Source organism: Mirounga leonina, unplaced genomic scaffold (genome assembly GCF_011800145.1).
Source record: "Mirounga leonina isolate KUSES-001 unplaced genomic scaffold, KU_Mleo_1.0 Mir_173, whole genome shotgun sequence".
Lineage (NCBI taxonomy): Eukaryota > Metazoa > Chordata > Mammalia > Carnivora > Phocidae > Mirounga > Mirounga leonina.
In genome coordinates this window covers 54,377,212-54,393,814 of record NW_023270447.1, presented here as the reverse complement: position 1 = coordinate 54,393,814, position 16,603 = coordinate 54,377,212, and the positions used below count along the sequence as shown (strand labels likewise).

At 34.2% G+C, this 16,603-nt stretch overlaps 1 protein-coding gene across 2 annotated transcripts in view; it reads right to left on the bottom strand.

Moving 5' to 3' along the window:
• The window catches only part of FAF1 (Fas associated factor 1), a 500,737-nt gene that overhangs the window by 232,576 nt on the left and 251,558 nt on the right, over positions 1-16,603 (bottom strand). For both annotated transcript variants that reach the window (XM_035018596.1, XM_035018597.1), the window contains exon 7: positions 7,841-7,946. In XM_035018596.1, coding sequence (XP_034874487.1) covers positions 7,841-7,946 — 106 coding nt within the window. The remainder of the gene's footprint in view (positions 1-7,840; positions 7,947-16,603) is intronic.

The window sequence follows — 16,603 nt, the reverse complement described above, 5'->3', positions numbered from 1 at the left end:
ATGGTATTAAGTCATACACAAGACACATTAGACAAAAGAAAAATGATCATAAACAGATGTTTAAGGGGTTACGGACAAATAATCTTTGGTATATAAGGATAAACATATAAATAATTTTCAACATGCAGGCCTTAATATACCTTGACTCAATCTAGGTTATGTTTATGAGCACCTTATATTCACTTACCCATCCTTTGATTTACTTCTTTCTCGCTCTCTTTTTTTTTTTTTCTGGGATTGGTTTGGGAGAAGAATGAGGTCATTATTCTTATTTTATGGCTGGAGGATATTTAAATGTTAAAATATTTCTCAGCTTAAGTAACATGGTACCTACCAAGTCTATAAAAAAAAAACTGTAGCCTTTTCCAACCCTTCCCCTACAGGAGAGAAACTTGTCTCTAGCATTCAGGAATCTAGGGGTTAATATTTTAATACTGAAATAAACTCTTCTTCATGAGGAGAAAGGCTCCAACTACTGTGCCTATGAAACCAAAGAATTAGCGCCACCTAAGTTAGTGACTGCATGGTCATGGTCAAACCATATCTGCTAATGGAAGTTTTAGATTTAAAGATAGCTTTTTATGGTACCTACAAGAAAGAGAATCTAGTAGTCTTACTTTCATTTTTAGTCCACTGCAAAAAATTTTTCAGTAAGTTTTCCTAATCATTCATATTTTTTCTAGAAATCCTTTTTTCCCAAAGGATATCAATTCATTAACACCTCATTGCTTATAAATTTCATTATATGTTTTGTTGGTTGAAGGTCTGGGGATTCCCCCTATATTCTTCCCCACCTCAAAACTTGTATTTCAATGAATGAAGTCCTAAAGTAATGACATTAATAGGAAATGAATCAAATTTTATTTTAAATATTAAAGAAGGCATGCTACTATTAAGTCTTTGAAAAATAAAACCCAAATGTTTTTGTAGTTGTTTTTACATTTCTACATTTTATTTCCTAAGAATGTGATTAACATATATTGATATGTAAAACATTATTAGTACTTTATGCTTTTTAAAGTATAAATTCTAGACATTCATTTAAAGAGATAGGCCAAACTTAGAAACAGTCTTCTCTATGAATTGTTTACAATTATCTTTAAGTTATATATTATTGGCATGATTTTGTTGTATTCTTTGCTAGTAACTATAATAAAAATGCACTTGAATTAGTGTCAGTATGACATCAAACAAAGGTAGACCATGCAACAACAATGTACCACGAGTATTAAACTTAAAAGTATAAAAACATACAAAATTGACATGTCCTAGATGTAATCCCTTGTATCTTATCTAACCCACATAGCTTAGAATTCATTATTTTACAGTGTCAGTATTCCAAATTACAATTGTACATAAACAGCTTTAAAGATAATTATAAATCTGCACAATCTGGGCTAGCTAATTTTCTTGTTGTGTCATAATAACTTTGGTTAATAATCAGAATTATCCTAAGAAGAACTATGTGAGAATATTTTGTTTGGAAGTGTATTCCAATTTCAGGTTATTAATTATACAATTCCATTCACATTTAATGGACTTTAATATACTACATATTTTTATGGGACCGTGTAGAAATTTGCAAAAATGGTTGGCTCAAATAAATGACTCTCCATTAAGTGAATTTTATCCCTTTGGGTTCACTCAATAACAGCAATATATTTTTAAAGTATATATTTTACTCAAAAAATACATAAGTAAGTCACAAACCAAAAGCTAACAGATGTGTGACTTCTAATTAGTTATAATAATCTCTGCTTCAATGCCATTAGAATGAGCCTTTCTTTTCTTTTGAAAACTAAAAAAGCTTTCCTTTGAATTTTAAACTGTCAGGGTGCTTCAAAGTCAATGTATAAAATCTGCTTTGATTAAAATTTTAGACATCTACAGTGATAACTTTATGAAAGGAAAATATTAAATTATAATTATCCTAAACAGACACAGTCTTGTGAAACTAACCCTACATTCATGTTAAAACACAAAGAGTTGAATATAATGAATTTGATTCATCCTCGGACACAAAGCTTCACCACAGTAAACTCAGTCAACTGTTGCTCTTGCGCCTATATTCATGGTGCTTAAATAGCGCACTTTAAAACAAAAAAAACTCCAATTGGCTTTTCATATATCCACCCTCCCCAAAAATAACGCACTTGAAAAACTCAAATGATATGAAAGGCTTCAAGGCCTCTTTTCTCCCTTTCATAGCCCTTTTTTTTATTTCTGTTTGCAGTAATCTGCCTTTCTCTTTCTCTTTCTCATTGCTACAGAGCAAGCGAGGAGGCTCAGAGCTTTGAAAAGGGGGCTCAGTGTGTAATGGGTCCACTAGAATTAATTTACTTGCACCAAATCCATTGAGCACAGAGGGGTTTTTTTCCCCCTCTCTCTCTCTGTCTCCCTCTCTCTTCTCCAATCATTTGGAGTCGAACGCAGCCCCCAGCCTTTGTAATTCTAGTAAAGCACTTAAAGTGCACAGTAGGTGTTCATGAGGACCATCTGGTCAAAAGCAAAACAAGCTGCTGATTTTGCCTTTGAATAGAATGAAGCAAGTGTGAATTAGTCTCTTCAATTAGCACTATTACAACCTGTCAAGTGCATATTGTAAAACAGGATTATTACAGTATTGGTCACCAGTGCAATTATTTACTCTCTGCCTTTTCTTGCATATAAAAATGTCTTATGTTTATTAGTTTCTGATAACTGAACATAATTTCTCTTAACCCAGACATTTCAAAACTACCAACACACAAATCACAGATTATGAAACATGGTCAGCTAAGCAGATGTTAGGATACACATATCTTAAGTAACAAAGGACCAAAGCACTGCCCTTAATTCTTAACAAAATTTCATTGTTTCTATCCTCTTGAAAAGTAGGTGAAGAAATACTTACATGGGCTTAAAAAAAATTTCCCAGAGAGATTATTCTAAAATACTTTTGGGGAGAGAAAAAGACTTGTCAGTTCCAAATGGCTGCATTGTAAATATTACTTAAACTTATTTCCTAAGGGGATGATTTACTAGGAATAACAGGTAACCTCAATATTTATAAAATGATCATTAGCAATTTGTTCACTTAAAGTGGTATGACTTCAACAGATTATAAATTTCAACTTGAAACTAATAATATACACGCATATTTAAAAGAAACTCATAATGTCCTTTTCTCAAAGCTGAATAAAGGCTTGAATTCATTGCCCGACTGCTTAAGAAATTATATCGCTTTCATTCTTGCTAAGATGTCATTGGTGATTTCAAATTTTAAAAAATCAAACTATGATACATGCTAATTAAAATGGGTTCATTCTAATTGAGTTTATATATGCCGTTTATCTTGAAGTAAATTTATAAACCACTTAAACTTTTAATTAAATAAGCACACAATTTAATTTACCCTCTTGCACATGCACATTCTCAGCTAGTCTACTCTTCAGTTCTGTGCCAGCACCCCCGCCCTCTCTAAACTGGAAAACAAACAAACAAAAAAACAAAACAAACAAAAAACAACTATACCTAAAACATTTACAGAAAGGGCATGTTAGTTAAGCAGTTATGGTCAACCCAATACCAGAAAATTGCTTATTAGTACAATCTCTAAAAAACTACATATTTAATACTGTTAATGATCTCTAGCATCAAAGAAGAGTTTGAAATATACGTTAATCAAGCAAGTTCAGAAAGTAGCAAATAGAAAAATAGGCACAAAACCCAACCCAAGTTTCAAATTTGCAGAATCAGAACTAGCCTCATGATTTCACAATTATTTAGCCAAGATTATTTTTAAAGACTGGTATGATTTATATATTTAGTTCACTTCTTGTTGCTAATTCAAACTACTGGCTTCTCACTTGACAATCACTAATATTAGTAGTGAAATGTTTTACTATTTTATGCAAGCTATATCTTTATAGGTCATCAATTTTCACCTTTCATTCCCCTTAAGAGCTAAATCAACATTAATAAGAACAGTGAGAATTCTAGGGTAAAGTAAAACTTGGAAGAGAATTTAAATAATTCCAATAGCTATTTATCATGCTTCTCGCTATAACAGATAGATAAGTAATACTCCATGATTCCATGCCAAAAATAATTAGTTTTCTTATTATTGTTTTTCTGGGTCATGTGTGTATTCCTTAAGTTTGTATGACATCGGCAAAGAAAAGTGGGTATTCTGCCTAATAGAAGCTTTTGCAATAGTAATATAGACAACAAAGAATTGGTTTCCAAGAAAAGTTGGCTTGATTTCAGGGATTTCATATCCTTTTCCACACCTGGGTTTAGGATTTGCACTAGGCAAATCAATCTTTTTTCCCTTAATTTAACCAATCCCAAGTGCATTTGTAATCACAGATTTTAATAGTATTAGACAGTATTACGAGAATCTGTATAATTGTTTAAAAATCTGAATTCTCAGTGTAGAAAATTCATTAAAATAAGGTAAGCTTGTTTAAATTTTCAAAGAAATTCACTGTTTTAAAGTGTGGTAAGTAGCTACTTCAGGACCCAAAAAGGTGGAAAGATGACTGTCACAAAGTAATTGTCATATTATCTGATAATTTCATAAACAATTTGTTGAAATGGAAAAAGAGAAAGGATTTTTATTCTAGGACTACTTGCAACTTTCCACACTGACCTTTTTATACTATCATTGCCTTTTCCTTAAGTAGAAGGATAATGTAAGTGGAATGATTTGTAAAGAGTTTAAAAAAACCCTCAATATCTAACTAGCTTAAATTAAAATCTAGAGCACCCAAAGGACATAAGTCATGCATTGTGAGGCAAGAGACCACAGAGCCAGAATGAACAAACACTTGCACAACTACGGTTTATCACCACTAACTTGCATGAACATATGGTCACTGAAGAGTTTATTTGAAATTCAAACTGCATCTAAGTTCTATTTTCTAATTCAGTATTTTAAAAAATGTATTTTGTCTAAATAAAGTTAAAATCACAGTGCCTTTTCAACACTATTTCATTTAATACAAATTTGTCTCTGGGGGAAAAATATTACAAAAGCTTTTTTTTTATATACGCAAGGCTTTCAAAATTTAAAAACAGCAAAAAATGGGCTGTTTTTTCACCTATAACAAAAATAATATACTCCTACCCTGGAAAAAAATCAGGTGTTTTTTTCTTCCTTTCTCTCATATATTGGTCAGAATTCATTCTTGGAACTATTAAACAACACTGAAAAGAGATTTCTGAAACTGATGACAGAAATTAATTTATAATTTAAGATATATGGCATCATTAAGCTTCCATATTAATAGCAAAAATTCTAACATTTATCAAACCATACTGCAAAATCATATTGACATTGTATTTTTATTGTGTTGCAAACTGACTTTCAATCACACAACAAAAAAGGACATACTTAAGTGTCACTGTGGGTTGCATGGCTGTAGCATAAGAGCAACTACTCCTCCTGAACCAGCCCCAAGCCCCCAAATATTCCATAAGTTGAAGAAGAAAAGTCTTTGAACTAGGCCTACAGAGTGTGATCCTAGGCCCAGAGACTATAATCCTATATTCTTTTTTACTAAATTGTACAGAATAAAGGAGTTTCCATGTACCTGTCTACTCACAAAAAGCACTGATTGCGTTTATTTTGTCCTGGCACCTAGAATTTCAAAATATTATTTTAAATAAACTTAAAAGGGGGGGGAGAAAAAAGAAAAAGAAGAAACCAAACTCTTGTGAAGAAATACACAAGAATATCTGTCTTTGCAAAAATATTTCTGGGACATTTTTCATTTAGAAAATGGTATGAAAAAGGTTTACTGTTTTCAAGTCCTTGAAGCTTAAAATATATTGGATAATCTAAATAGCAGGCCATGGAGAACAGTTTCAGCCAACTGTGGCACACAATGGCACATTTACAGAATTTTAAATATTTCTTTTAATAATTGATGTAGTCATTTTGAATCATTCTGCATAGGATATCAGGTGTGAGCAGATTGCATTAACGCTGCTTAAACATTTCAACTTGTCAGTATGGCCAACTCGATTTCGGAAATATTTGCAGTATTTTCCCATCGAAACAGTAATAAAGGCAAAATAAATATATGCCACTACTTTATAATCACCGAACATTAATGAATATTTTATGTCTTTTTAAATCTCCCTGTTTAATTTAAAAGGGTGAAATTAAGTCTCCTCCCTGCAATATGCCAATTATCTGTAAATCAAACAATAACTTGGCCATTATGCTCCTTTTTGTTAATATAAGAGAAGCTAATTTGAAAACACTGAATGACATTTTTAGACTATCAGTTTAATAGTCCTTTCTGCCCTCTTGTGGGAGAAAGTTGAAACACACTTAAACTAGAGAAATGTTAAAAAAAATGTAAAAAAAAAAGGTAAAAAATTCTGGCTATAAAAATTTCAATCAGAAAAAAAATACAGCAGTATATATTTATCCATCAAGCATTGTACTAGTCTTCAATTTAAAAAAGTAAATCAACAACAAAATGAAATTTACTTTGTATTATTTTTGCTTTTCTTGATTAAAATGGAGTTGTTTTGAAACTAAATTTCCTTATTTAATTACATCCAATATGTAATTTAAATTTTACTACCATGAAGTTACCAGAAGAAATCTGCTATAGAGCCATAGTTAAATATTATTTCTAAAGTAAAAGCAACAATGATTCTCCAAGGAATTGAAAATTTAGAGACTAGAACACCCATTATAGAGGTTAAAATGAAATGCCAATTAATACACTTAAAATTCTGGAAAAAAAATCAAATAATTCAAACTTATGATTCAAAGTAGGGGCCAAGAAAAATTTTAAAGATTTTAGTTACTAGTCAACAAACTATTTAAGTAATAAACAGAGAAAATAAACTTTAAACAATGAGCTACTTATGGCAAATTCAGAAGTTGAAATTCATTGACAAAACATCCAAAAGGAAACCATTAATAGTCTAACCACTACTAAAACAATTCATATACATCTGAAAAATGATTAGGTGAAAACAACTCATTCTTTCAATATGACATTAATAATTATCTTAAACAATGTAGACCAAGAAAAATTTTATGAAATAATCCAAGATTGAGCATAATTATCTTTATAAAAATATCAGTAGACAAACAATTGTTGTCTTCACAATTAACAAACCTAACTGTCATAATCGTCATTTCAGTGTTTCTAAACACAATCCTGTCAAAGCCTTATACATTTTACCCAGATGGAGATAAATTACTGGCTTTTAAGTGGGTGGGGCCACAGGCAAAAAGGTACCTTTTCTCTCTTGGGGGCGGTTCTTTTTTGAAACAGTGGCCCTGGTTGGCCACATTGAAGAAAATATTGACACTATATCTCAGATATTCTAAGCTAAAGACTGACAGTCTCCAACAGCATCTCACGAATATTGCCTAATGTTGGGATTGAGCTACTAAAGAAAAGCCTCCTCAAACTCCTTTTGGAAAAAGGCAGGGTACACATTATAAATAATACATTTGAGAGCAACCTTTCAAATAAAATATAGGCATATTCAAAAATGCATGCTGTCAACAATTTCCAAATTAATATTTTTAACTATTACTATAAAACCGTAAAATACATTATATAACAATGAATTATTTTTAAGCAAGGTTTTAAGTTGACTATTTTAAGAGTTATCAAGAGCTCTCATTTATAACATCTATCTTTCTGGGTCAAGTCATTAAATAGATCTACAGTAATCATTGATGCTCCAGTTAATTAAAATTAAGAACCCAATAATGAAACATAAAGAGAGTTTCCAACTAGAACAGATAAGCCCTCTTTAACAGGGTCAACATTAGCTATAATGAGCTACCTTTATTCCTTAGCTGTGAGACATAACTTACCTCTTGAATGGTACTGCTTCCTGAGAAGTTCAGGTTGTACTCCCGCTGGACTTCTCGGTGGGTGATGATCAGCATGAAGTTTTGATTTAATGACTCCTGCAGGGCACTGAAAGGGTTGAAAGAAAAACAAGGAACTCTGAGATGAACATGTTCTAGCTTGCTTTACAGCTAGCTGCAAAAACCCCAGGAGTACCACAACCTCCACACAGGCATGTCCGGGCCCAATGTTATCATCTTTTCAGCTCCTAAAGGCAAGAGAGCATGCTGAGAGCAACCAAGGGGAGCTAACCTGTTAACTCCTTCTCTACCAAGGTGTTTTTAAACTTCAATTCTAAACACTTTGCATACATAAGAATTTTCTAGAAGTCATATACTATTGTCTGCATATGTACTTCCTCTAAGAGAACCAAATTTTTTCAATTATATAAAACTCGAAAATATGCTACTAAGATGTATATTCAAAGACTCTGGTTCAAATCCAAGTGAAATAGGTGTTTTAGAAGAACAGAAATATAAAATATTGTTTATACTCATGAATGCTGTATAAGAATAGAAATATGGTTTCAGTCAAAATTCAGAAAATACTGAAATCTCCAGAACTTTACCTGCTATATCAAAATTCCTTCAAAATATTTGTGCTTTCACTTAGGACTCACGACTACACAGAATTTAGAAATTGGAGAATTCAGAGCAACATTAACCAAAATGTTAGAAATGTGTCCGAACCATGAAGAGTAAATGAAATTAACCACATAAATTAAGAAACATTAGTCATGGTTCTATTTGTTTATAACAATATTAAAAAGCACTATCAACACTGAAAATAAAAATCTGCCACTGTTAATGTATGAATAATCTATACTGGCAGCCTTGGGTATAATTGTGCCATGCTTGCAGAATTGGGAAAACAATTTGGGTGTGCTACACAGTTCTGGCCTCCATTACTCCTCCTTTGCTATTCTGTAACTATGCAATAAACATACATGCAACGTAAGATTAGGATTAGGTAGTTAATCTGTCTCTCCCATTGTCTCCCATAGAGTTCCCAGGTTAATTACAGACTAAAAATACCTAGGAAACACCAATATACAGCATGAAATATTATTGATCAAAATCAAAGGAAATAATACCCAACTAAAATAGAGTTTCTTTAGGCAGGAAGCTTTGTCACTGTATCCTTAGCAGTTAAGCATAATGCCTGTCACACTGCAGGTAAATATTTATTGAACAATGAACAAATTGTGAATTTCCAGAAGGCAAGAGTCTTATCCATCTTTGTATCTCAGAAAGCAATGTTACTTTCTGGAAAACTACTATGGGGTTAAGATTTTGATGTTGAGTCATGTATTTATCAACATTAAGTCAATGTCTTGCATTATTCCATGTGCTAAGGAAACCAACCCAAATATATAGGTCTGTCCATAAAAAACTTCACAATCCAAGAAGGGTAGACAGATATATAAACAGCCAGAGTAAAATGTAATAGGTACAACTGAGAAAGGGGAAATGGTTAGGGAAAGCTTCAGAGGGGAAGAAAAATATACGTTGAAATATGAAGTTAGGTAAGTAGGAGCTTTGTGTTTATCATTTGGAAGGCATGAAATTTTTGCTTCGTTTGGGGAAGAAAGAAGGGTGGCACTTTTTAGACAAGGAAATAATAAATGGAAGAACACAGCATGTTCATTCACTCAGTTAACATGTATTTATTGAGCACCTACGTATATTTATGACATTGTTCTAGCTGCTAGGGATACAGTAGTGAACAAGAAAAACATGATCCCTGCTTTCATGAAACTTATATTCCAGTAAAGGAGACAGACAATAACCAAATAAATGAGTAAGTAATTTGAGAGAATACTAAGTGCTGTGAAGTAAATAAAATAGGATTACAATTAAAAAGGTAACAGAGGGGCAGGGTGAAGGGAGTTATTTTCAACAGAATAGTTAGGAAAGGCATCTCTGAGGAAGTGCCATTTAAGTTGAGGCTGCTATGATAAGAAAGAGATAGCAGTAGTCTGATCATGTAGGTCCTTGCAGACCATAGTAAAGAACTTGATATTTATAGTAATTGCAACGGAAAGCCACTGGAGGTTTTACACAGGGAAATAGTTAAGAACTGACTTACATTTACATGTATACAATATTATTCCGGCTGCTTAGGCTACAGTGAAGAAAGAGTAAAGGCAGGGAGAGCTAGGAGACTTAGGAGGCTAGTCCTGGCAAGAAGTGGTGGTGACTTGGACTAGGGTAGTAGAGGCAAAGAGGGTGAAGTGTTGTCAGGTTCAGGTATCTTTTAGAGGTAGAAGCCAGACAAATTACTAATGGAATGAGAGAAAAACATAACCCCAAGTTTCTGGCCTAAGCAAATGGAAGGATGGAATTGGATTTAACAAGGAAAACTGGGGTAGGAACAGGTTGGGTGGGGAAACTGAGAGTGAAGTTTTGGATATATTAAGTTTAAGATGCCCATTAGATATCCAAAAAGAGGTATCATGTACATCTGTACAGAGGTAAAGGTCAACAAAGACAGCTCAAGAGCAGGAGAGTTCATAGCACACTGACCATATTTAGATTTTGTGGGCAAAAGAAATAACCTAGAGAAATAGGTTGCTTAGAGAAAAGGAGAGAGGCCAGGATGGAGCCCTGGGCATTCCAATCATTTGAAATCAAGCAGAGGAAGAGGAGTCAGAGCAAAGGAGATTGATAAATGGGGAGTGAGATAAGAGAAAGACCAAGAAAGTCTAGTATAAGTAACTGTTTCAATTAGAAGAGCATGAGTAATTATGCCAAGTGATGCTGAGACATTAAGTACAGTAAGGTCAGAAAAAATCACAGTGTTCAGGAAATTGTGAAAAGTTCATTATGACCACAATGAAGGGTGTGTGGGAGGAGTATAATGAGGCCCAAACAGTAGGTTGGGTCAATGTTCAATATCTGTATATTAAATGAATTTGGGGTCAAAAGTGGCAAGTAATGGAAAGTCTACTTGGAATTTCAGGGCCTTTCACAACTATTCTACAAAATTTGGCTTTTGCTCTAAAGCTTGGCTAACTTCTCATGTCAAAAACATCACACTACACTCAATTCAATCTCTGTTCATGTTGTTCTCATCCCCTTTCGCAGCTACCCCACCAACACTGCACAGCTTTCAGGCTACCTCAGGGCCTACCATTTGTATTTATTATAGACTCCCTCTTCTCTGAATTCTTTTATCATATAATTCATTTAATACCTAATTATAGCATATTAGCATTTAATACTTCATATAGCAATTCTGTATAGTTTGCTTTGTTTCATGTGTGGATGTCCTTAATTCAAGACTATAAGCCTTTTGAGGATAAATATCTTATTACTCATCAGTATTTCCCTTGGCAACCAGCATATTCAAAAGTGATTCAATCGAATCCTATACACAATTAAGGAATAGTTTTGCATATTCTGAACTGCATATAACCGCATATTTTTTGAGCTGCATATTCTGAACTGCATATAACTGCATATTTTTTGCCATTTTATTCACAAAATTGTGGTTCAGAAAGGTTAAGTAATTGCCCAAGGTCATGCAGTACAGAAAGATGAACCAAGTTTCTAAACTATATTTCATTCTATGTTCTTTACACATCAGTATCCTATCTCCCAAATGGCTAGGGTGCTTTGGGAATACAAAGATGAATAAGACTCCTGCCTGCTAGGAGTTCACAAGTCATTCATTCTTCCTATAATTATTTGATTCCTATTATTTGTAACAGTCAAGACAGACTATTCACAGAATTTAAAAGAGATGTGAAGATTGTGAAGAAAGGAGACAGTACTCTGGAGTAATGTGAAGAATGGATAGTAATTTGACAAGCAGATATGGAAGATGATTTCAGGCATAGACTAGTTTGAGCAGAGACAGAGACTGGAAAACATAGAGAAAGATGTAGAAAGCAATGAGGAAGAAGTATAAGGAAATGTGAAGAAGGGTTTGTGAAAAAGAAAACTTTAAAAAATTAAAGACCACCATTATGGGGGCTTCACATGCAAGGCTAAGAAGCTCAGAATTCTGTTAAGTCTTATTATATAGATCCTCCTTTATCTTTACATATGGATCTACACATATGTTTAATACTTTCAGTGCTTGCTTTTATGTAATTCCTTAGATATGTTTCTTGATATTGACTGGCAGACTTGTACAATAACTTTGCAAAAAGGTTTGCCAGGACCAGCATTAACTGCCAGACTACTTTAGACGAACATCACCTTTGGGGCACCTGGGTGGCTCACATGCCAGTTAAGTGTCTAACTCTTGATTTCAGCTCAGGTCATGAACTCAGGGTCTTGAGACTGAGCCCTGTGTCAGGCTCCACACTGGGCACAGAGGCTGCTTAAGATTCTGTCTCTCCCTCTCTTTCTGCCCCTCTCTCTAAAGAAAAAAAATCACGTTAGTCCAGTTCTACAATTTCTCAATAGTCCTGGCAGAGGGTAAGTTGGCAAGAGAAAATATTTATAGCTTTAAACTGCTCAAAGGTCACAGAGCCAGATTTGAGTCCTTGCTCCACTACTCGCTAGTTGTTTGATTTTGAAAAGTCAGTCATACATTCAACATATTTGCTGAATGTCTACCACATAAGGCCCCATTTTAGGTACTTAATTATTCTGTAAATTCTCAATTTCCTCTTCAGAAAAAGGATAATAATCCTTCATAGAACTATGAATATTAAATTTTAGAAAGCCAAGTAGGAATTTTTATTGCATATAAGTTTTAAGGTGGCCTATCATATAAATTACTGAAAACAGAACACTTTTTGAAGGGTACCCATACTTTAAAATCTTACAATAAGAATGAAACATTTTTTTGATGCATTGAACATAATTGTATATTATGCCTAATGTTATCCAGACTCACAACGTTCTTTTTTACACAGGTCTTGCTTGGGGTTGCTATACCACATTCATGTTCCTTGTAAGAATGGTTCATCTGGAGGAGTAAGCTGAGGGTATTATCTGTGACCTCAGACTCCAGCCTGACTCATTTACTTAGCCATTAACAATGATGGCTAACCTTTAATGAGTGCTACTATGTATCAGGCATTAAGAACTTCATGTCAACTTTATGAAGTTATGATTATCATTTTCCATTTTACAGATGAGAAAACTGATGTTACACTACTTGCCTAATGACACACAGAAAATAAGTAACGGTGACCCAGGTCTAACTCAGGATTTGTCCTCCAGGTACTGGGGAAGGGAACCCAATAAAATCATAGTTCTGTCTTCATTGAGTTTATTGAGAGACTGGGAGACAAGCAAACTTACAACTCATCTTTGGTACTGTTTGCTAAGAACTCTAATACCCCTTCTCCCAGGGTGCTATGTAAATAAAAAGGAAGAATAGCTAAATTTAACCACAGAGGCTTTCCACAGAAGCTGGCATGTAAACGGAGTAGTTTTGTTTCTTGGTTTTCTGAGGGGTTTTTCTTTTGGGGGGGGGATTGAAATGAAATAGGGGTGAAAGCTATAAAGAATTTACTGTGGTGATTGGCATAATCTGCAAAGACTTGCTAAAATATTATCTAGGCAACTGATTCTAGCTGCAACCTAGCAGAATGAATTGAGTCCTCACCTTTTAGCGCAACTAGGAGCAATTTTCTAAGTGTCTTCTAAAGGTTGATTAGGATAGTTAGCCTCAGGTAATCCACCTTCAAGCAGTCTCTCTTTTAAAATGCAAAGTCATTCATGCTACTTCAACTTTTGACCTTTAGAGTAGCTCTGAGGATGACTGCCAACCAAAGTGGGTAGGTGAGAAATACCATGAAATGATTTTTTTTTTTTTAATGGCATGTTTTCTCTTCAATTAGAGGGAGAAGGAAAGGTGTAGGCAAATGTACAACCTTTTTAAAAACAGTTTGAATTTTAACCCATAGCAAGAAATGGTTTCAATAGAATATCTATTCTCTCCTCACTGTAAGGTTTTTAATTTTTTATTCTTCATCATGATTTTCCTTTCAGTTAGAACATTTGCATTTACCAACAAGAAGATGATTTTGGGGGTGCCTGGGTGGCTCAGTCGGTTAAGCATCTCCCTTCAGCTCAGGTCATGATCTCAGGGTCCTGGGATGGAGCCCCGAATCGGGCTCCCTGCTCAGCGGTGAGTGTGCTTCTCTCTCTCCCTTTGCCCCTCCCCCCGCTCTTACATGCTCCCTCTCTCTCTCTAAAATAAATAAATAAAATCTTAAAAAAACAATGACTTTGTTATTATAAACAGACAAGGGCTGTTAATACTTACCATTACTCTACCTTCAAACTCAGAGTGAAATTAACGTTCAAATTGTAATAAGAATCACATACGTTGTTCCAAGCTTAAAGCTAGTGGCTATATGCAAAAAATATAATACACTACATGATATTACAATGAACATTAACATTTTTAAGCAATTAGTAGATAAAGTGTTAGATATTTTCATATATACCATCTCATAACTCCCCTAGCCAGTTTCTTCATTTTAAAATTGGTGGGGAATGGTGGTGGGGGGGGGGGTAGGAGCCTGGATGGCTCAGTCAGTTGAGCCTTTGACTCTTGATTTCAGCTCAGGTCATGGTCTCGGGGTCACAGGATCAAGCCCCGCACTGGGCTCCACGCTCTGCATAGAGTCTGCTTGGGATTCTCTCTCTCTCCCTCTCCCTCTGTTCCTCCTCCCACTCTCCCCCTCTAAATAAGTAAATTAAATAAATAAATAAATAATAAAATATTTACAATTGGGGGAGGAGAGGATACAAAAGAGGGAATTATAGTAAGGAAGGAAGGAAAAGAAGCCCAGCCACTCCCTTAAAATTCTCAGTATTATAACTAAGCATTAATATTGAAGTCACCAACACAATTCTAGAAATAGTTCTGGTAGAACATCCCTTCTCTGCTTTCTTTTTTGTCCAGAAGTCTTACACTTCTAGTGCCCTTTCATTAACAGAATGTCCTCCTCTGCCTGGGGAGATCTTATTCCAATTTAACTATTAATATTTATCAGAAATCAAGAGGTCATCTATAAAATATCTGTCTTCTAATAGGTACCAGTTTCATTTTAATTCACTGGATTAGTTTAACACATTTTATATTCCCCCCTAGCTTTTTTTAATAAGGGAAAAATAATGTATAGCAAATTTTAACACATAGGCCCCAATAAATAAATCTGAAGCTACATATATTTTTATACATGTGGACATAAAAAGCCATAAATTATTAGCCTCTATGGATCAAGTATTGATAAAAGCAACATTATGAAATAAATGTTAACAGTCTACTGTCTTGACTGAGTTTATTTCACATTGAGAGAGCACTTTAGTAATTCACTTATGCAGAAAGCACATGGCTATTTAATATGTATGATGCAGTGATTTTTCAAGGTTAACTTAAGGCTGCATTATGGTAGTGAAACAATCATTTGATCATCATGTATCTATATACCTGTTGTTAATTCCTGATTAAGACGAATGGCTTTCTTCCTGCCAAATAGCAGCAGGCCCATTTCACAGGGCAGCACAGTAGTAGGCAGGCTATCCTGAATCAAGGATAGTAACAGTAATTTAAGGATTTCCTTTCCAGCAATCCTTGAATCAGGAATTCCCTCTTAAATTCTTCAGCTAGCAGATTTGGCCAGGCTACACTGGTCTTAATTACCAGTTCCAAGGGAAACACTGTTATAAAAGTATAAATCCATCAAGATTAAACAACCAAACTAGGAAGCACAACAAATTCAGACAGGTTTCAGGGCTCTTATGGACTGAAAGTTTGTGTCCCACCCTTCCTCCCCTATCCCTTGAGCCCGCTAAATTCACAAGCTGAAAGCCTAATCCCCAATGTGATGGTATTTGCAGGTAGCGCCTTTGGAAGGTTAAATTTAGCTAAATCATGAGGGTAGGGCCCATTATGGGATTAGTGTCCTTAAAAGAAGAGGAAGAGAGACCAGAGATTTTTCTCTCTCTGCCAAGTGAGGACACAGCAAGAAGGCAACCATCTACAAGCCAGGAAGAGGGCTCTCACCAGGAACCATATCTGCCAGTACCTTGATCTTGAGCTTCCCAGCCTCAGAACTGTGAGAAATAATGTCTGTTGTTTAAGCCACCCAGTCTATGGTATTTTGTTATAGCAGCCTGAGTTGACTAATGTAAGGGCCTTTAGAGTTTCTGTATTCATAGCACCATGTAAACAACTGCTATCAGTTGTGCATAAGCTTCTAAATGGCTGTTAATCATATACACACACACACACATCCAAATTAGAATCTCACTCATTAAAATCCATGGTAGAAAACAATATGTTTTTGTCAAAACTCTTGTAACTGGAAGAAACTTCAGAACTGTGCATTTTTGGTTGGGGTATGGGTTAAAGGGAGTAGGAGATATAGGCTTTCAGTTATAGAATAAGTCACAGAAATAAAAAGCACAGTGTAAGGAATATAGTCAATGATATTGTAATAGCATTGTATGGTGACAGACAGTAGCTAAACTTGTGGTGAGCATAGCATAATATATAAACTTGTGGAATCACTATGTTGTATGCCTGAAACTAACATTGTGTGTCAACTACACTCAAATAAAAAAATTTTTTAATTGTAAATAAATTTGCAAAAAACAATTGTGCATTTATTGTATGTAAATTTTATCTCTATAAAAATGTAAACCATGAAAAGAAATACTTGAACAGTCTGATAGCTACCATTCTTGCAATTAAATGGGTCCCATTTTTTATTTTATTTATGTATTTATTTTTTAAGATTTTATTTATTT